Genomic DNA, 21,981 nt, shown 5'->3' on the forward strand with positions numbered 1-21,981 from the left:
TTTTGTTGGACTCATATTATAAAACCATACCTTACAGCTTTCTGAAATGAGAAAGAGGGACATCTTTCAGTGCAAACTATCATTAAAAGGACACCCTTGCATTGCCCCAAATTACTCGACTATGAAGAATTCAAATATAAAAATGTTAAAGTTAAACCCACAGGTTTTTGTTTCACCATTACTTTTCCTTTATAGAATGTCTAATGAAAAGTATTGTAGAATAACATTTTTGGTTGCTAAATAGTACATTATTTTATAGAGGTCTAAACATTAGAACAAAAAGAGAGACAACTGAGGATCAAGAAGGAACAAAGGGTTTGGCTGCAAAATAGGGACAATCCCTCTAAATGAGGGACAATTGGGAGGCATATAAAATAAAACTGGAGAGAGGAACAATGATTGTGATTCTATAGCATCTAGATTCTAGATTTCACTAGCAGGTTATAAGATGCAGGCTCATGTCTGGTAGCTATGGACTTTCCTTTCTTTTAGTCATTTTTTGTAGTGAAGAGTTGTACTAGAGAGCTATATAACATCAAGAACAGCCTTTACTGGACAGCAGGTTGTATTGAGATTAAAATAATGAGAAGTCTCTGTGGAAGGAGCTACGCTAGACTTCAGGAAGATGGAAAGGTTTCTGTGCAGTGTGCATCTGTGTTTGGATGGCCAGTGTGTTGTGTCTTCCTGCTGCAGAGTAGGCCTTCCTCATTGGCGATATCATTCTATATGAGCCAGAAGGAGGCAACCTACCCTCTTAGCTATAGCAGGAAAACACTGGCTAGAATTACTGAGACAACACTGCAGTGGCTTCCTTTGGGGGAACAGAGGTACCCTATAAAGCAGGCTATATTTGCACATGCAATTCATATTGATTCCCTTCTCACTTATACAAAGATTTAATTTCTCTGTAACATGGAAATCACATATCCATACTAAAACATAGCATATCTCTTTTTTCTCTAGTGTTATGATTACACTGATGGAGCTGTGACTGGAGACCTATGTGAAGATCTGTGTGTGACGAAGAAGTTAATTTATAAACACTGCCTATTCTACCACCGAGGGAAAAAGGTCATACATGCTGACTGGCAAGGCACATCAATCATTCTGAAGTCTAAAAATGATGCATTTTCTAAATTCCAGGCTCCTGACTTATCAAATGGGCCAGATCCTCAGAGTATATCAGACACTGATTTGCTTGTGATGGTAGCTGTGGAAATCAAAAATGTTCTGGGTTTGGATTTACCAAACAATACTATAATGCCTATTTGGACAGAAAAGAAGAAGAATCAGAACTGGAAAGTGGAGCTTGCCAGTATGTGGTCTTTATTTCAACAAGAAGAGTATCTGCTCTTTAACTTGTTACAAGACTTTAGTAGACATGTCTTACAGGTCATTGGAACTTGCGGCCACTTCTATGCAGTTGAATTTCTGAGTGCTGGACACTCTTGGAAACAAAATCTCTTCTCCTTAGAAGAAGTGGTTGGTCAGTGCAAAACAGGTGAGGAAAAGATGGACGCTCTCCTTGATATTGCCATCAGTTTCTTAGATATGGTCCATCAGTTTGACACCGAGTTTTCTCATCGGCTCCACCTTTGTGATGTCAAACCGGAGAACTTTGCCATTAGAAGTGATCTTACTGTAAGTTTACTTTGTTGTTATAAAAGAAATCAGAATATAGTTATTTCATACACACACTCATCTGAAATAGTATTACACAAAAACATACATATTTTATTGTTGTTTTTTTTATGACCAAGCAACACATCAAAGTGTACCTATTTACAGTGGTAACAATGTCTATAAATTAGTCAGCCCATTATATAGGGACCATTAGCTTGCTTTTGTTCTTGTATATTGTCCTAAATCTCAAAAACCAAAGTGTGTAAAGTTTACCTCAAAGCAGCTGTAAAGGGTATTTTTCTCTTTAAGTTAAGACAATAACCATGTTATACCTACATGGTATTGCACAGAGCAGCCTCTTACCTCCTTCTCTGTGGTGTCCTGTTGGTGCTCTCCACTCCTCCTCTAATGCGTTTGCCCCAATAGCAAGCCATATGGTGGCATGCATTCCCAAGCCTGTCTGTGTGCATCCATAGACACACACAGCGCGGTTTGGTGACATTGGGGTGGGCGGTAAGAGGTTAATGTACTGAACTTGTTTGCTTGTAATACAGAGATCTGTATCTCTATGATCATGCTGATCATAACGGAATGCCAAACAGATAGGCAGAAAACTAATTCTGTGCAGCTGCATAGTGGTGCACAGAGAACAGAAGCATGCCAGTGCCTGAACTTTGTATCTGATCTCTTGATTGGGGGCATGTACGGACAAGGGTACAGTGGTACGCACATCACTGCAATCCAGAAAACTTGTGGTTCTGAACTTCATTTATTAACAGGAGAACTGTGATTGGCAGGGTAGGTTTCATGATAAAATAAGCCCTGCTGGTCACTTAGGGGCTTCTCATCATTTAAATTCATAGTAAGATAAAGGGGAACAGAGAAGGATGTGATGTTGAAATCTGTAAAAGTATCCAACTGTCTTCTGTTCAAAGATTTAAAAATCTTGAAAGAAAAGGGAACAAAAACATGATTTACTGGCTCTGAAATTTCTACCAAAATATTACATGCAGTGGAAACCATAAAATATAAAAGTGAGCTCCAGCACAGATGCAATCATACCCTGCACACAGGCACACCCAGTCCTACTTTTGGGAAGATATAGAAAATAATAAATGAAGATTACCAGAATGATAGAACTGCTGTAAGTATAGCTCTGAATATGTGGATGTTTCAAAACTAAAAACATTGCACAGATATGTATGTTAATGATGTATTTGTTATACATTGGTTTAGCATGCATAGTATTTGTTACAGTGCGTTAACCGCACATTAGAGGAGTAAGTGTGCATGCATGTATACTGACCTGCTTCTATCCCCACTCTTTAACCACTAGCCTACAGGGCAGTTATACCCCCTTCCTGCCCAGGCCAGATTCCAGCTTTCAGCGCTGTCACACTTTGAATGACAATTGCGCAGTCATGCAACACTGTACCCATATTACATTTTTATCATTTTTTTGAGACAGAGCTTTCTTTTGGTGGTATTTAATCACCTCTGGGATTTTTATTTTTTCTTAAACAAACCAAAAACCACTGAAAATTTTGAAAAAAAACCATTTTTTTTCTTAGTTTTTGTTATAAAATTTTGTAAATAAGTGATTTTTCTCCTTCACTGATGTGCGCTAATGAGGCTGCAGTGATGGGCACTGATAGGCTGCACTGATGGACACTGATAGGTGGCACTGATGGGCACTGATAAGGAGGCACTGGTAGGTGGCACTGATGGGCATTGACAGACATCACTGGGCACTGAAAGGCAGCACTGATACATGACACTGATATATGGCACTGTTAGGCGGCACTGACTGGCACTGTTAGGCGGCACTGATGCTCACTGATAGGCAACACTAGGTGGCACTGATTGGCATTGATAGGTGGCACTGACTGGCACTGATGGGTGACATTGAAAGGCAGCTCAGATGGGCACTGATATGTGGCATTGATGTGCACTGGTATGCAGCAATGATGTGGCACTGATGGGCACTGGCACGTGGCACTGATGAGCAATGACTGCTGGCACTGATGGACACTGACAGGTGGCACTTCTGGGGCCACACTGATCATCAGTGCCGTGATGATCAGTGTACATGTCCCCTCTGCGGAAAGCCGATTACCGGCTCTCCTCTCCTCATGAGCGGTCAGCGTGACAGCTCAAGAGGAGAGAAATGCCGATAACCGGCATTTCCGTGTTTACATGTGATCAGCTGTGATTGGACACAGCTGATCACATGACCGATCCGACATCTTCTGCTCTTTCCGTGATCTGCTGTGTCCGAGGGAATGGAAGGACTTCATATGACGTCCTCCCAGAACGAGAGAACCACCTTGCGCCCGTCATTGTACTATATGGCGGGCGGAAGGTGGTTAAAGTACATTCCAGTCCAGTCATCCTTGAAATACCTGCAGGGTACACATGTTCTCTGTTTAAGGTATTTCTCTTTTTCTAATCTGAGAACCCATTTTTTTTCTAATGTAGTAGAGGCATTCCCAAACATACCCACTGTGATTACTTGTCTGTCACAAAGGGGTGAATTTACTAAAGGAAAATAGATTGTACACTTTAAAATTTTCCTTGCATGTGATTGGGTATTCATTGCAAAGTGAAATTTTGCCACATTCACTAAGCTCTGGGGAAAATACTCTTGCAAAGTGCAACTTCCCTTGCAAAGTAAATACCCTGTTTTTGCCTTTAGTAAATCAACCCCATGGAGTAAGCCTGCTATATTTAGTTTGGTGGAACTGCTTCATTACAACCTCCAGACAGATTCAACCCTTCTTTGAAAGGTTGGAACTGACTGGTGACACATAAAGGTAAAAAAAGGAACACTTCAAGAAGCAGACCCACTCACCCACCTAATATGTCAGGTGTTTCCTGGAATCTGGCCGGAGTGGATTTACATAACTAATTATGATAAAACTGAGTGAACTTTACAACTTTAGTACAGCTGCAAAGCTTCCTAGCAAGCACCATTTTTTCCAATTGATTCACCTTGCCAGGAATGTTTTGTAACATAACACAACTTCAAATTTGTGAACAAATGAGGTTGTAGTTCTTTACATTTATAGATTTTCGATTATTTAAAAAATATAAACTGTATATAAGAAATATAAGTGTGTTTGAACACCCCTACCTAAGATTCACAATGCATCTCTGAATTTAGCCTCCTATCAACAACTTCGATAGAACATGGGTCTGGTCATATTTGTGACCTGTTCTTCTGCCAGTGCTAGATATATAAAAACACTACAAAGTTAGACTTAAATATACCCACACACAGTTTTCAGAAAGCTGCTTAGCTGCTCGGTCACGAGTTCTTATTCAATGGCCATTTTTACATGAAACCACAAGGAATAAAATTCATCCCCAACAGAGTGCAAATGCAATCAAAGCCGTAGCCATACAGCCCACCGGCAGCTCTATTGTGTACTGTGTCACTTAGAAACTAGAGGGTTTGTATTGTACCTTCTATTTATTAGTAAGAGAAATTCTAGAAATACTTCAAGTAGTGGTTATAGCACTAAATAAATACTACAAAACAAAAGATTTTAGAAGAACAAAAATGTCCGTACCAGTCTTACATTTTTTGTTTTGTGGGCAATAGCTATGGTTGTAGAGCAGCCAGCAAAGTTTTTATAGATGATTATTATTATTATTATTATTATACAGGATTTATATAGTGACAACAGTTTGCTCAGTGCTTTACAATATAACGGGAGACAATACAGCAACAATACGGTTCAATACAAGAGGGTTAGGAGGGCCCTGCTCCTTGAAGCTTACAATCTAAGAGATTACACTTTATAAAAGAATAAAGTATGTACATGGTTGGAGATTTACTAATACTGGAGCACTCAGATTCTGGTGCAGCTGTGCATGGTAGTCAATCAGCTTGTTCAGTTAAGCTTTGACAATAAAACCTGAAACCTGACCTATGCAGAGCTGCACCAGATTTTTGAATGCTCCAGTTTTAGTAAATCCCCCCCATTGAGTACACCTGCTCTTCAAAGTAGGTGTAAAGCCTAAGTCACACATGTCAAAGACAAGGCCAGTGGGCCAAATCCGGCATGCCAGGCCATTTCATGTGGCCCTCACACTTATCCTGCAGCTGCAACACTCTCCTTGTCTCTGCTTGCACCTTGTCTCAGCAGGCCACAGCAGAGAGGAGCATAGAACTGCTCCGCCAGATTCTGCACTTCTCCATTCAACTGCGGAGAGGCTTGTCTCTTCTCTGCTGTCTCAGTAGTTGGCAGCAGAGAGGAGAGAAGAACTCCTCCTACAGATCCTATACCTCTCTGTGTAGATGCAGCACCCCCTCATTTCAGCCTCTCCTGCAGGGGTGTATTTTCCACAAGGCAAACAAGGCATTTGCCTAGGTCGGCATTTTTTAAGGGGGCAGCACTGTCCTCCAGAAGAAGGGACATATGCGGCATGGGGACCAGGTGGAATCTGAGAGAGGTTGCGGGCTGCTTGATGGTGTATGAAGAGCCTGACTGTTGTTCCTGGGATCATCCAGAGCTGTGAAGATAAGAGTCTTTCTCTCTGTCGCCAGGGGGCATGTTAGTGTAAGACTCTCTTGGACTCTTGGATGTGAGGGGGGATGGGGCAGGGGTGCTGTTGGTCACTGTCAGGCTCGCTCCACGGGGTGAAGGGGGAGGCGGTCTGGTGTTGGTCAGTATCAGCCTCTCTCCGCTGGGGAGGGAGGCGTGTCCAATTTTCTTGTGTTGCCTAGGGCAGCAAAAAAACTAAAAACACCACTGCTCTCCTGGTCTCAGCATGACTCCAGGCCTCCTCTGGTCTTCCTCCAGAACCTGCACTTTCTGCTTCCCAGTTCTGCCCCAGCTTTTTCCTGGCAGCAGCACAAGGTAAGGGGGGTACACTGTGATGTAGATAGGGTGGGAGGTGTGATGGAGTGCCTGTCACCCCGATTGGGTAATTCCGCCAGAGAACCACTTCCTCGCCACTGCGACACAGGACCAAGGTATTATAGCTGGGCATTGCACCCAAGATTAGACGAGATTGGCTTGATACACACTGGAACTATTTATTAAACAGAAATACTGATTTTTATAAATTTCAGGAAAAGGAGCAGTCCCCACATGAATAATAAAACAAATATTACACTTTGGGATAAACATCCCACACATCCACACATTAGGTAAGAGCTTGATCACATTATCATAAATAATGCAAACGGTAAACAGTACTGCCAACAGCTAACAGTGATCTAGTTAACAGTAAGCTAAGCAACAGCCAAGCACCCAGACAATGCTTGGATTAATAAGGGAAACCACCCCAGACAGACTGGCAACAAGCCCACACCTGAATACACAAAGTCCATTACACGTGCTGTCTATCAGGTGTTTGCTTTCACTTGTATAATCTGTCCATCATAAGACAAAACTTATACAATATTTCAACAGTTTGAAAAAGTAGAATTAATTTATCTTCATAGATTTCTTGACGGAGATTGTTGATAAATATTTCTGTCCCAAGTGAAGGAGCTTCTCCAACCCAGTTGGCAGCAGGGCCACCAAATTAGCTCTGTCCATTAACCTGTACAAGATTAATGTTACACCGTTCCGTCCACTGCAGAAGGGAAACTTTATTGTCTTTATGCAGAGAATTATTCCAAGCTTCGCTGTCAGCGTTCATCACATTATTATCCATCCATGTGATCAGAGGATGAACCAAGCTCTTTTCCATGCTCTGACCAGATGAAGCAGACAAAATCTGCGTTAGTAGGGCATAGTGAACCCAAATAGTCGGTACACACAATCTCCATTCTTGGCTGCAGGGAAGAGTTGTCATTGGTAGTTGAGGGGCAGAGGTTATGGATCCTCTATCTGGTTGCCGGTGCTTCAGATATGGAGTCTTTACCATTCCAGTACTCAGTCTGCTGCTGGGGAGAGGGGCTGACTTCCCCAACTCCATGGGACCGTGAAGACAGGGTAGGTGCTAGACAACGGCCAGCAGCACTCTGCCCTGTTGCCAACGCTTCAGCTGGGGACTCCACAGCCTCCGCTCTGGCTGACTGTTGGGGAGGGAAGACGACAACTTCCTCTCCTCTCCTGGGGCTTGCTTCTGCGGAGGGAGGATGACCACCTCTTCTCCCAAACTGTGGATCTGCTGCTGGGGAGGGAGGTTGACTTCCCCCCCCCTTGTCCTTGAACTGCTGCTGGGGAGATGAGCTGGCTGCTCCATCTCCCGCATCCGGCTGCTGGGATGACATTTCTCTGGCACAGTTGCCCAGGTGCACATATCCTTTCTGGGGAGGGAAAACAGTTTTCTTCTGCGATGGCTGACTGTTGGGGAGGGAGGACAACCACCTCCTCTCCTGGACTGTAGATTTGCCGCTAGAAAGGGAAGACGACCACCTCCTCTCCTGGACTGTGGATCTTCTGCTGGGGAGGTAGGATGACTTCCTCCCTCCTTGGTCCTTGAACTGCTGCTGGGGAGATGAGCCAGCTTCTCCATCTTACGTAACCTCATCCGGTTGTTGGGACAACATTTCTCTGGTGACATATCTGTCGCCCAGGTGCACAGATTCTTGCTGGGGAGGGAAAACAGTTTCCCCCGCACTGGCTGTCTGTTGGGAGGACGACCACCTCCTCTCCAGGACTGTGGAACTGCCACTGGGGAGGGTGGATGACCACTTCCTCTCCCGGACTGTGGATCTGCCACTGGGGAGGGAGGAAAATCACCTCCTCTCTCGGACTGTGAAACTGCTGCTCTGGAGGAAGCACGGCCACCTCCTCTCCTGGACTGGAGATCTGCCTTTGGGGAAGGAGGACGACTTCCTCCATTCCCTGGTCCTCCAGAACTGCTGTGGGTGTGGGGCAGAGGTTTTGGACCCTCTGTCCTGTTGCCAGCGATTCAGCTGGGGTTAGGCATTCCACTGTATTGGCTTGCTGCTGGGGAGATAGACTGCCCGCCATGGCTCCCTGGAGGTCCAGAAGTGCTGTTGGTGCTGGGCAGAGGTCTTGGACCCTCTGTCCTGTTGCCAGCACTTCTGCTAGGACTTTGTATGGGCAGAGATTGGCAGTAATCTGTCCCGCTACCAGCGCTTCAGCTGTAGTTAGGAGTTCCACTGTATTAGCCTGCTGCTGGGGGGAAGGGCTGCCCGCCCTGGCTCCCTGGAGCTCCAGAAGTGCTGTTGGTTCTGGGCAGAGGTCAGTGGTGCTCTGTCCTGATGCCAGCTCTTCCTCTGGGAAGTAAAATTAAAATGTGGTGGCTTCTCACAAGATCTCCAGGGCCACGGATTGTTGTAGGCAGAGTTCAGCAGCACAAAAGTGCCTAAAAATTGCTCAAAAATTGTCAACAAGCCTACAGAGGGATAAAGCTTGCCTTTTATGGTTACACAAAGTGGGGGCTAGGTGCTGATGTCCTAACAACCGACGATGTCCTAGGTTGAAAAGGAGGAGAAGGGGCATCTGAGGACATGCTTGTTAGCCCCTCTACATCAGCACTGGGGTCATGCTAACTGAATGAAGGAGAGAAATGGAGGGAGAAGAGAGAAGAGAAAGTGTACAAAGGTATATTACATTGTAGTAATAAATCACCGCTGATGTTAGGTTTCCTACTTGTGTAGAAGCCACTGCAGTATGTAAAACTATTAATTTAGTTTCTTACATTTTAGGTACCTTGGAAATGTGTGGAATTTTAAACAGTGCCTAGACTGAACAAAGGTTGAAAAACACTGGGCTAGAGCATCAAAAAATTATGTCAGGTTCCTTTTATGACAGCTATGAACAGGGAAATTGGCTACAGTGGCCATGGGATCAATATTATCTGGTCAGAAAAATATCAGTTACTGATGTGGCATGCAGGCAGCAGGGTCAGAATTTGGCTTTAACCGCCTCCCACCTGCCATATAAGGAAATGACGGGCGGGCGGAGGCTCTCTCGTTCTGGGAGGACATTATATTACATCCTCCCACTCTAACTGCGCATGTGCGCCCCTGGGGGCGCGTGGCAATCGGTGGTCCGCTGTGTCCCTGGGACACAGACGATCACTGACCACTGCAAAGAGCCAATGACATCAGCTCTGTCATGTGATCAGCTGTATCCAATCACAGCTGATCGCATGTAAACAGGAAAGGCCGGTTATCGGCAGTCCTTCCTTCGCTCTGACAGCGCATGAGAAGAGGAGAGCCGGTAAGCGGCATTCCTCAGAAGTGACATCTACACTGATGATCAGTGTAGCCCCATCAGTGCCACCTGTCAATGCCCATCAATGTCACCTGTCAGTGCCCATCAATGCCACATATCAGAACCTACCAGTGCACATCAATGCCACATATCAGTGCCCATCAGAGCTGCTTTTCAGTGCCGCCTATCAGTGCTGCCTTTCAGTGTCCATCAGTTATGCATGTCAATTCCCACCAGTGTTGCCTATCATTGCCACCTATCAGTGCCCCCTATCAGTGCCCATTACTGCAGCTTCATTAGCGCACATCAGTGAAGGAGAAAAATTACTTATTTACAGAATATTATAACAGAAACTAAGAAAAAACTTTTTTTTTTATTTTCTGTATTTTTTAGTTTGTTTAGCAAAAAATAAAAAAAACCCAGTGGTGATTAAATACCACCAAAAGAAAGCTCTATCTTGCTCAAAAAAATTATAAACATTTTGTTTTGGTGGAGTGTTGCATGACCGCACAATTGTCATTCAAAGTGCTACAGCCCTGAAAGCTGAAAATTGGCATGGGCAGGAAGGGGTAAAAGTGCCCAGTAGGCAAGTGTTTAAAGAAGATGAATCCATGCTGGGTCCATGCTTCCCTATGCAAGCTTTTCAGGCTGCTGATAGAGTCATTGTAAATGTGTTCAAATATATAAGAAAGTGAGGCTATATATACAGCTGAAGTGAGGTGAGATATACATGCCTGTATTGGGAGGTCACCACCCTACAAACTAAAATACCAATAATAATACTAATAAACAACAAAAAAGGGGAATCAAGGGTGGCCTACCAGTATAAGCATATGAAAAATCATAAGGATACACATATAATAGTATAAAATAGCGTAACAGTTTTATTCAAACAGAATATAGAAACAAACTACATATGATAAAAGGATTGAAAAATCATGATCTGCACAATACACTTGTTGGCAATAATAATGTGTTTCGTGGTAACAACCACTTCTTCAGATAATTGCACTCAAGTGTGACAAATATTCATAACATCTCTATAAATAGAATATATATATATATACAGTTGTGTTCAAAATAATAGCAGTCAGGCCTGATCAATCACTGTTTTTGGTAGAAATGCTATTTCTACATGGCAAATAATTTACTAGCAGGTGTAGTAGAGTAATAGAAATCCAACAGACCCAACAGTCATGACATGCATGCTGCTGATTCTGTGTAATTGAATCACTAATTGAAAAGGGGCATGTTCAAAATAATAGCAGTGTGGAGTTCTATTAGTGAGGTCATTCATTCTTTGAAAAACAGGTGGCAATTATTGCCCTTATTTAAGGAAGGAAGGCAGCAAATGTTGTACATGCTAGTTACAGTGCATTTCTCTCTGAAATTCTGAGGAAAAATGGGTCGTTCAAGACATTGTTCAGAAGAACAGCGCACCTTGATTAAAAAGTTGATTGGAGAGGAAAAAACATATAAAGAAGTGCAGAAAATGATAGGCTGCTCAGCTAAAATGATCGCAAATGCTTTAAAATGGCAACCAAAAATCTGAAAGACGTGGAAGAAAGCGAAAAAATACCATTTGAATGGATAGAAAAATAGCCAAAATGGCAAGGACTCAGCCAACAATCAGCTCCAGGAAGATCAAAGAAGGTCTAAAGTTACCTTTGAGTACTGTTACAATTAGAAGACGCCTATGTGAAGCCAAGCTATCTGCAAGAAGCCCCCGCAAAGTCCCACTGTTGAAAAAAAGACATGTGCTGAAGAGGTTACAATTTGCCAAAGAGCACATTGACTGGCCTAAAGAGAAATGGCGCAACATTTTGTGGACTGATGAAAGTAAGATTGTTCTTTTTGGGTCTAGTGGCCGGAGACAGTTTGTCAGATGACCCCCAAACACTGAATTCAAGCCACAGTACACTGTGAAGACAGTGAAGCATGGTTGCGCCAGCATCATGATATGGGGATGTTTCTCATACTACGGTGTTGGGCCTATTTATCGCATACCAGGGATCATGGATCAGTTTGAATACATCAGAATACTTGAAGAGGTCATGCTGCCTTATGCTGAAGAGGAAATGCCCTTGAAATGGGTGTTCGAACAAGACAACGACCCCAAACACACCAGTAAACGTGCAACATCTTGGTTCCAGACCAACAAGATTGACATTATGGAGTATCCAGCCCAATCCCCGGATCTTAATCCAATAGAAAACTTGTGGGGTTTCTGAGGCAAAACCAAGAAATAGAGAAGAACTGTGGAATGTAGTCCAATCATCCTGGGCTGGAATACCTGTTCACAGGTGCCAGAAGTTGGTTGACTCCATGCAACACAGATGTACAGCAGTTCTCAGAAACAGTGGTTATACAACTAAATATTAATTAAGTGATTCAAAGGAAAGCAAAATCTTCAAACATTTTTCAGTTTATATAGTGAATGTTTGAGTTTGTAAAGAAGAATACAAACACTGCTATTTTTTTGAACAGTCTAATATTCACTTTTCTTCAATTTCTTTAGAGGAACAACACAAATTTGATATTTTTCTTCATGTTTTGATTTGGAATAGAATGTGTAGTGTTCCCAATGCATTTGTGTGTATGGAAATAAAAGCTATTAGAAGGATTTTGAGCTTTATTCACTTTTTTCAACACACTGCTATTATTTTGAACACAACTGTATATATATATACATGTATGTCGTTTGGCGAAATGTCACCCAATGGGGCTTTCCAAATTCCTTCACTTTATATTTGCTACATGGTCGTTGATGCGTTGACAAAATTTCCTGCCTGTTTTGCCTACTTAAAAGGCATCACAGGCGCATGTCAAGAGGTAAAGCACTCCTATTATTTAACAAAATGTTGTGACCAGGGGCGGACTGACCATTTGGAAACTCGGGCACTGTCCGAGGGCCTGGGGTCAGTAGGGGGCCCCATGAGATGCCCCTAGTACCTTTCTTCATAGGCTTTGTTGAGTTTGGGCATGGACACAGGGGCCCCGTGATCCCCTATTGTCCGGGGGCCCCATGAGTTGTCAGTCCGCCCCTGGTTGTGACCGAAATGTAACACCTCTCGGCAATATTCTGTCCTTGCTATTTGAGAATTTGAACTACATCATTAAGTTGGAGTAAGTAGGCTGTGGACTAGGAAATGTAATCCACATATCAATATCTATTTAATGACCACACTCTATTGATCTATATTTAGAGGTGTTTATTATCCATTTATTGACGTTGTAAAATTGAGGATATCGTGCCTATTGATGCCTGTCAAGGTCTCTTCTTTGTATGCCTCCCCCTGGTCTATATGGAAATGACCACATCCGGAGATTCTTTATACTGTTTTTGTAGATTGCTTGTTGTGTGTGTGTTTTCTTTTTTTTTTGTTTTTTTTTTCTCTCTTGATGTTGTGTGTCCATCTTTCTCCTCCTATGGGCCAGTTGATATTTTGATTATTTATGTTATGTACCCATGCATATACATGTTTCTTATATACTACTCAAAAAAAATTAAAGAAACACTTTTTAATCAGAGTATAGCATCAAGTCAATTAAACTCCTGGGATATTGATCTGGTCAGTTAGGTAGCAGAGAGGGTTGTTAATCTGTTTCAGCTGCTTTGGTGTTAATGAAATTAACAACATGTGCACTAGATGGCAACAATGAGACGACCCCCAAAAGAGAAAAGGTTTTTCAGGTGGAGGCCACTGACATTTGTTTCCCTACTCATCTTTTCTGACTGTTTTTCACTAGTTTTGCATTTAGCTAGGGTCAGTGTCACTACTGGTAGCATGAGGCGATACCTGGACCCTACAGAGGTTGCACAGGCAGTCCAGCTCCTCCAAGATGCCAAGATGGCATGTCAATATGTGCCATTGCCAGAAGGTTTGCTTTGTCTCCCAGCACAGTCTCAAGAGCATGGAGGAGATTCCAGGAGACAGGCAGTTACTCTAGGAGAACTGGTCAGGGCTGTAGAAGGTCCTTAACCCATCAGCAGGACTGGTATCTGCTTCTTTGTGCAAGGAGGAACAGGATGAGCACTGCCAGAGCCCTACAAAATGACCTCAAGCATGCCACTGGTGTGAATATCTCTGACCAAACAACCAGAAACAGACTTCATGATGGTGGCCTGAGGGCCCGACATACTCCAGTGGGCCTTATGCTCACTGCTGGGCACCATAGAGCTCAATTGGCATTTGCCGTTGAACACCAGAATTGGCAGATCCATCACTGGTGCCCTGTGATTTTCACAGATGAGAACAGGTTCACCCTGAGCACATGTGACAGACGTGAAAGGGCCTGGAGAAGCCGTGGAGAACGTTATGTTGCCTGTAACATCGTTCGGCATGATTGTTTTGGTGGTGGGTGAGTGATGGCCTGGGAAGGCATATCCACGGAGGGACGCACAGACCTCTACAACATAGACAATGGCATCCTGGCTGCCATTAGGTATCGGAATAAAATTCTTGGATCCACTGTCAGACCATACACTGGTGCAGTGGGTCCTGAGTTCCTTCTGGTGCATGACAATGCCCGGCCTCATGTTGCGAGAATATGCAGGCAGTTCCTGGAGGATTAAAGAATTAATACCATTGAATGCCCCCACGCTTGCCTGACCTAAATCCAATAGAACACCTCTGGGATATCATGTTTCGGTCCATCCGACACCGCCAGGCTGCACCTTAGACTGTCCAGGAGCTCAGTGATGCCCTAGTCTAGATCTGGGAGGAAATGCCCCAGGATACCATCCGTCGTCTCATTAGGAGCATGCCCCAATGTTTTCAGGCATGCATACAAGAACGTGGGGGCCATACAAACTACTGAGTACCATTTTGAGTTGCTGCAATGAAATTTCAGCAAAAGGGACTAGCCTGCTGCATCATTTTTTCACTTTGGTTTTTGGGGTGTCTTTGAATTCAGTCCTCTGTAGGTTGATCATTTTCATTTCCATCAAACGATGGGGCATCCTTACGTTTCTAACACATTACCTAGTCTTGTCAGTATAGATATCCAGCAAGATATTTTTTCCCAGTGAGATCTGATGTGTTTTCAAAGTGTTCCTTTAATTTTTTTGAGGTGTTTATATTTTCTATTTATAGAGATGTTAGGAATAATTGTCACACTTGAGTGCAATAATCTGAAAAAGCAGTTGTTGCCACGAAACACGCTATTATCACCAATAACAAGTGTATTATGCAAATCATGATTTTTTTATAATTTTATCATATGTAGTTTGTTTCTATATTCTCTTTGAATAAAACTGCGATGCTATTTAATACTTTTATATGTGTATCGTTTTGATTTTTCACATGCTTATACTGGTAGGTCACCCTTGATTCCCCTTTTTTTCTTGTTTATTGGTATCATTGTAAATGTGTCCCCTTAACTTGCATTGTCCCAGTAAAATTCAAGTAGCTAGTATTTCATTTCACATAATTGCTTTGCAACAAAATGTTCTCATGTATTCTTTGCAAATTTTCTGACTTTCCCTGATCTCCAGGGACAGCTGTAATACAAAAATTTGTCCCTGAAACTGTTGGTGCCTTGAAATGTCCTAGAATTTTAAATATGACTAAATGCACCATGAAATTTTCTCATTTTCGGGATGTTAAATTGATTTAATAATATTGTTTTCTGAGGTTTCTTAGGGTTGCTTGTTGAAGAACCACAATGAGAAATTTAGATAAATCAGCTCAGCAACAAGGTGTCCAGAAAAGATATTTTAAAATGGTACCAATTATACAATGCTGTAGATACGTACAAAGCTGTTCATAACACTGCTCCTACCTACATCACCGACCTTATCTCTAAATACCATCCAAACCATATTCTCCGCTCCTCGCAAGACCTCCTACTCTCTAGCTCCCTTGTCTCCTCCTCCCATGCTCATCTCCAGGATTTCTCACGGGCTTCACCCATCCTCTGGAACTCCCTATCTCAAGCTATCAGGCTATCGCCTACCCTGCTCACCTTCAGGCGCACTCTGAAAACCCATCTCTTCAGGGAAGCCTACCCTGACCTCGGCTAACTACTGGAATCCCCTACTCCTCCAACCACTCCATCCCCCACAGCTAATTACCTCTTGTACCACTATCCCCTCCCTCCTAGATTGTAAGCTCCAAGGAGAAGGGTCCTCTAATCCCTCTTGTATTGAACTGTATTGTTACTGTACTGTCTCCCTCCAAAATGTAAAGCGCTGAGCAAACAGTCGGCGTTATATAAGTCCTGTATAATAATAATAATAATAATAAAGGTAAAGTACAATATATGAATGTTATCTTTTAGGAAACAAGTTCTAGACCTGTTTTTAAAGATCTGGATATATAAGCATCTGGATTCCCTGCATTTGCCATTGTTGTATATTAACGTAAAGTACAAATAGTCTGCCCTAACCTATTAGATGGTAATGGCAAAATCAATAATGGAATTTAAAAATGATTGGATTGGATCCTTACCACTAATGGTATTCATAGATGTGAGGGAAAATGCGGCAATATTCTGATCCAGGAAAATGATCCAAGTACCATTGTAACTGTATATTTATGAGTAAAGTTGAACAAATAGATATTTAAGACCTATGATGACAATCTATGATTCACAACTAGGGGTTACCGTAACTGTGAACTAATACATCACATCCATCTCCTGGCTTGCCACAACATTTCCTAAATTAAGTCATTTTCGGGGACAATATGGAAACTAGAGCAAGGGTATCTCCAAAACTGTTGGATATATCGTAATGAACCTATATAACAGTTTTCCTTTTGGGCTGGAAGCCTAAGCATAAAAATACATTAAAAGGAAACCTGGTTATTTATTTTTTTAATTTAAATTTGTTATGGAGTAGTGAATGGTGGGGGCATTCTTAATGTAGCACCCCCCTAGTTAGTGTAGGTTGTTAGGACAAGTTTAGCTCCTCTGCAGCCAGCGGTTGATTGCTTTAGTCTGTTCAATGTTTCACAGGCTGCTGGTCTGATTATTCTCCCCTGCATTCTAGATGGTTCGAGAATCACAGTGGGAGGAAGGACAGAGAGGCAGTTTGAATATGGGTTCAAGCCAATCCCTGGGGAGGTGTGTCCAGCAGGTGGCTGGAGAGACTATAAATAGTCTGGGGCATGAGGCAGCAGTGTAGTAAGTCCTGGGTCAAGTCCTGTAAGAGGAATCTCCTGTCTAAGGGGCCCTGCCCCTTAGGGCAACCTTCTGGAGATGCTGCTTGATGGTCATCAAAGTCCCAGCTGTAGTCTAAGCTGGGGGGGGGCTATTTTCAAAGTCTAGTCTAGATTTTCTTATCGTCTGGAGAGCTCACCCAGGAGTATGTGGTGGAAGTTGGGGGAAAGAGTGTCCAGCTGTTCTGTGGTATTGTGCGTCTCTGTCTCCCTCACTGAAGAGTGCCCAGTGGACATGAAGAGGAGGCAACTGATGATCCTGTGCCATTGTGAGTACTGACCAAATTTCTTGCACTAGTGTCTGCGTGCAGTTCTCAGTTCTACAAAAGGAAGTCCTGGGCATTTCTCAGTTAGTAGTGAATCTTATGGGAACTCTCTGTCAGGTCATGGTGAAGAGAAGTGTCCTTAGTTAATTCAGGTTCTTGGTTCCCATGCTTTCCATCACCCCATCCAAGTTCAATTCTTCAATACAAATATAAAAAGGCACCCTTAGACTGTTCTTGAGCCAGAGAAGAAAGAGAAAATGCTGTGTGCCTGGCTGTGCGTGCACTAGAATTAGGGAAAGGAATCCTATCTGTTACCAGTGGGACCTATGGGGGTACGCTATTCAACACATCACCATGTTTTTCAGTAGATATATTTCTAAAGGTGCTATTGACATGAAATGTTCACCACATGTCGGTAACAACCCATGCAATCCATTCATATAAATAAACCAAAAGAAATAAGTTCAGAAGTTAAATTATGTGTAATGAAATGGAATGACATGGGGAAAAAGTATTGAACACATGAAGAAAGGGAGGTGCAAAAAGGCATGGAGAGCCAAGACACCAGCAATTCTTCCCCTTGTCAGTGCAAATTGATATCAGCTGGTTCAGTCTCAACTGATGGCCTATAAAAAGGTGTCTCATTACACAAAAAACATCTTATGATAGGTAAAAGAGCCCTCCCAAGACCTTCACAACCTTATTGTTGCAAAACATACTAATGGCATTGGTTACAGAAGGTTTTCTAAATTTCTGCATGTTCCAGTGAGCACTGTTCGGGCCATAATCTGGAACATCATTTCACCATAAACCGACCACGACCAGGTGCTCCTCGCCAGATTTCTGAGGAGTGAAAAGAATTACCAAAAGAGTTGTCCAATAGCAAAGGACCACTTGTGGAGATCTTCAGAAAGACCTGGAATTAGCAGGTACTAATGTTTCAAAGAAAAAAATAAGTAACGCACTCACAACATGTATGAATGCTCACCATGCAAGCCTCCATTGCTGAAGAAAAAGCATGTTGAAGCTTGTTTAAAGTTTGCTGCACAACATTTAGACAAGCCTGTGAAATACTTGGAGAATATAGTCTATTTAAATGAGACCAAAGTTGAACTCTTTGGATGCTATGATACACACCATGTTTGGAGGTCAAATAGCACTGCAGATCACCCCAAACATTATACACACTGTGAAGCATAGAGATGGGAACATCATGGTTTGGGGCTGTTTTTCAGCATACGGTATTGGCAAACTTCATATCTTTGAAGGAAGGATGAATGGAAAAATGTACCAAGACATTCTCAATAAAAATCTGCTGCCATCTACCAGGATGATGAAGATTAAACGAGGGTGGACAAGACAATGATCTCAAACAAAGCCAAGGAAACTCTCAATTGGCTTCAAAGAAAGAAAATAAAGCTGTTAGAATGGCCCAGCCAATCACCTGACTCGAATCCAATAGAAAATCTATGGAAAGAACTAAAGATGAGAGTTCATAGAAGAGGCTCATGGAACCTTCAAGATTTGAAGACTACTTGTGTGGAAGAATGGGCCAAAATCACACCTGAGCACAACAGAAACCCTGGACCTCCAATAGGCTAACGCATTGCAAAGACCTGCCTCTTCCTCAGAGTCAGCACAAGCAACGCCTGTACCCTGTCTTAAATGGTCTGCTATCCAGTCCAGATACTAGCTCACCTGAGGGCAGGGACAAATCTCATATGTGCCGCCCTTCCAGATAAAATAGAATGAACTAGACACAACCAATCTATAAGCATTGCTAGGAATAATACAAAATCCATAAAAACATATATATATAAAACTTATATCATATTGTATTACATTATATTAGATTGTACATATGAGATTTGTCCCTGCCCTCGGGCGAGCTAGTGACTGCCTACATGCAGTATCTGGACCAGGGGCAGACTGACAACTCATGGGACCCCCGGGCAATAGGGGATCATGGGGCCCCTGTGTCCTTGCCCAAACTCAAAAAAGCCTATGAAAAAGGTACCAGGGGCATGTCATGGGGCCCCCTACTTACCCCGGGCCCTCGGGCAGTGCCCGAGTTTCCAAATGGTCAGTCCGCCCCTGATCTGGACTGGATACCAGACCATTTAAGAGAGGGTACAGGTTTTGCTTGTGCTGGCTCTGAGGAAGAGGCAAGTCCTCGAAATGCATTAGCCTGTTGGAGGTCCAGAGTTGCTATTGTGGACAGTCATGTAATGTGGACTGGACAGTGCTGTTCTTTTATTATGTGCCTTTGACGTATTCGTCATTTGTGAGTATATTACTTAGCACCTTTTTATTAACAAATGTGTTTTATGGTAATGCACTAGGCCACTGCACCCTCTGTTTTCTTTGCATTCAGTGTTTTTGGACTTCCCCAGTCCTTTAAGGTCAGCAAGGCGTGCACTAACCAGGACAATCGAGATGAAGTTGTAGTCTCTGTTGAGTCCACCCCTAAGCGCAGGAGTATTTGTATTTGTCATTTTAGAGGTAGAAATTTCATGTCAATAGCATCTTTGGAAATATATTATTATATTATTATTATATTACTGAGCTAAATGGTGACGTATTCAATACTTATTTTACCTGCTGCATGCACACACTATATTGCCAAAAGTATTGGGACGCCTGGCTTTATAAGCATATGAACTTGATGATCATTAGCACCTGCTTGGTATAAATGGTTAATCATACACCTGACTCTAATCCTACAAAATCCTTGACTTTGTGCAAGTGTACAAAGCGTGCCAGTATTACAATTGATGCTGGTTTGAAGCCAAAGGGCAGTCACAGTGAAAATTGATTTCAGTTAAGGTGTTTCTTTTGTTTGCTCATTGTGCATTTTGTAAATTGATTAAAATAAACAATTACTTTATATATTTTTTAAAGCATTCTTACTTTACAGCATTTCTTCACACCTGCAAATGTTTGCAAAGATGTGTGTGTATATATATTATATATATATATATATGTATATATATATATATATATATATATATATATATATATATATATATATATTATATATACATATATATATATATATATATATAAAATTATTATTATTATATAGGATTTATATAGCGCCAACAGTTTGCTCAGCGCTTATATATATATATATATATATATACACACACACACATATATATTTTTAAAGACTGGGGTTATCAACTTACCCTGCACGTAAACCCCGACCCAATTTCTGTTCCATCTTTTGGAGCCCCAATAGTATTGAAGATCCCAGTATCTAAAAACTCCATTATTTCTCCTACATTTGAAGGTCCTATCTGATGCGCTTTTTGGATGGCATACGATTAACTGGTGGTCTGCAAGCTTATTGACCCTCCTACTGTGGGTATATTATTACACATATCTGGTGGGCTGGGCTAATATAATTTAGAATAGGAGGAGGGAGGTTTAACATCCAGGCAGATCTAAAACACCTTTTAATACAGTTACCGTATGTATTCATTAGAAAATTATTACATTTACTTTTATGTAAAATTGGCATAAATACCCAAATCTGTGATGATATTAGACTTCTGTTAAGGGGGTGAAGCAGCATGCTGAGCCAGTCGGGACTGTATTTTCTGTGAGCATGCTGTTTGGAGGTGAGAGCAGAGGGAAGGCCTTATCTAATTTCAGCCACTATTTTATTGTCCAGGTCAGGGGTGAACTGACAACTCATGGGGCCCCCCCTGGGCAATAGGGGCTCATGGGGCCCCTGTGTCCTCGCCCACACCCAAAAAAGCCTATGAAAAAGCCAATTAAAGGTACCAGGGGCATCTCATGGGGCCCCCTACTGACCCCGGGCCCTCGGGCAGTGCCCGAGTGATCGAATGGTCAGTCCGCCCCTGGACCAGGTGTAGTCTGGAGGCGAGTCCAGGATAGGGCCATGTTGCTTAATGGCAGTAGTCTAAAGTAATGCCCAGGCAATTCTCTGGCACACAAAACAGCTCATATACAGGTATATGTATTTCAACTTTTCTTTTAATTTTCTGGCATGATATGAGCAAGAAAAAAAATATAAAGAAAACAAAAAAGAATAGAATCATCATCACACCAATTGACTGTTGTTATACATGCACCAAGTGAGAGAATCCACTGAACAAACAAAATGGGCCTGGCATACTGGGCACCATATGGCCTTGAAGGTCATATTTGCTATACTCCCTGTGATGTGATAGTTCTACTAGTGTATGGAATAAAAATATGTCAGACACTTGGGGGTTGATTTATTAAAACTGGAGAATGCAAAATCTGGTGGAGCTGTGCATGGTAACCAATCAGCTTCTAGCCTCAGCTTGTTCAATTAAGTTTTGACAAAAACCTGGAATCTGATTGGTTTCTATGCAGAACTGTACCAGATATTGCACTCTTCAGTTTTAGTAAATCAGTCCCTTGATGCCTCATTAGTCCCCACAGTGATTGCAAAAATTGTTATTTACCGCTTCCAGACTGCCCTATAACAGAAATACTGCTTAATTTTGCATTTCTGGGTAGAGGGCACGCGCCACCTTTCACGGCCGCGGCTGTTATTCACTGGGTCCCGGCCAGTGATTACTCACCGGCGCCCGGTGATTGCCAAGCATCTCCGACGGGGAGAAGAACTGTTTGTATACAAAACAGTTCTCCTCCCTGTCAGCTCGTGCACACTGCTTTGGATGGCTGTGCACAGCAAAGCCATCCAAAGCAGTGTGCTTACAGTAAAGCACACGGACATAGCACTTAGTAAAACAGCACACAGCACACAGTTAACCCTTTGAT

The 21,981-nt window shown here is 42.5% G+C and overlaps 1 protein-coding gene across 1 annotated transcript in view; it reads left to right on the top strand.

Annotated features, from left to right (window-relative positions):
• The window catches only part of DIPK1C (divergent protein kinase domain 1C), a 144,516-nt gene that overhangs the window by 53,257 nt on the left and 69,278 nt on the right, over positions 1-21,981 (top strand). Inside the window, exon 2 of the mRNA XM_089682379.1 lies at positions 964-1,641. Within this exon, the coding sequence (XP_089538505.1) occupies positions 964-1,641 (678 nt within the window). The remainder of the gene's footprint in view (positions 1-963; positions 1,642-21,981) is intronic.

This window comes from Staurois parvus, unplaced genomic scaffold, assembly GCF_062004578.1.
Source record: "Staurois parvus isolate SC_StPar_1 unplaced genomic scaffold, SC_StPar_1.0 ptg000287l, whole genome shotgun sequence".
Classification (NCBI taxonomy): domain Eukaryota; kingdom Metazoa; phylum Chordata; class Amphibia; order Anura; family Ranidae; genus Staurois; species Staurois parvus.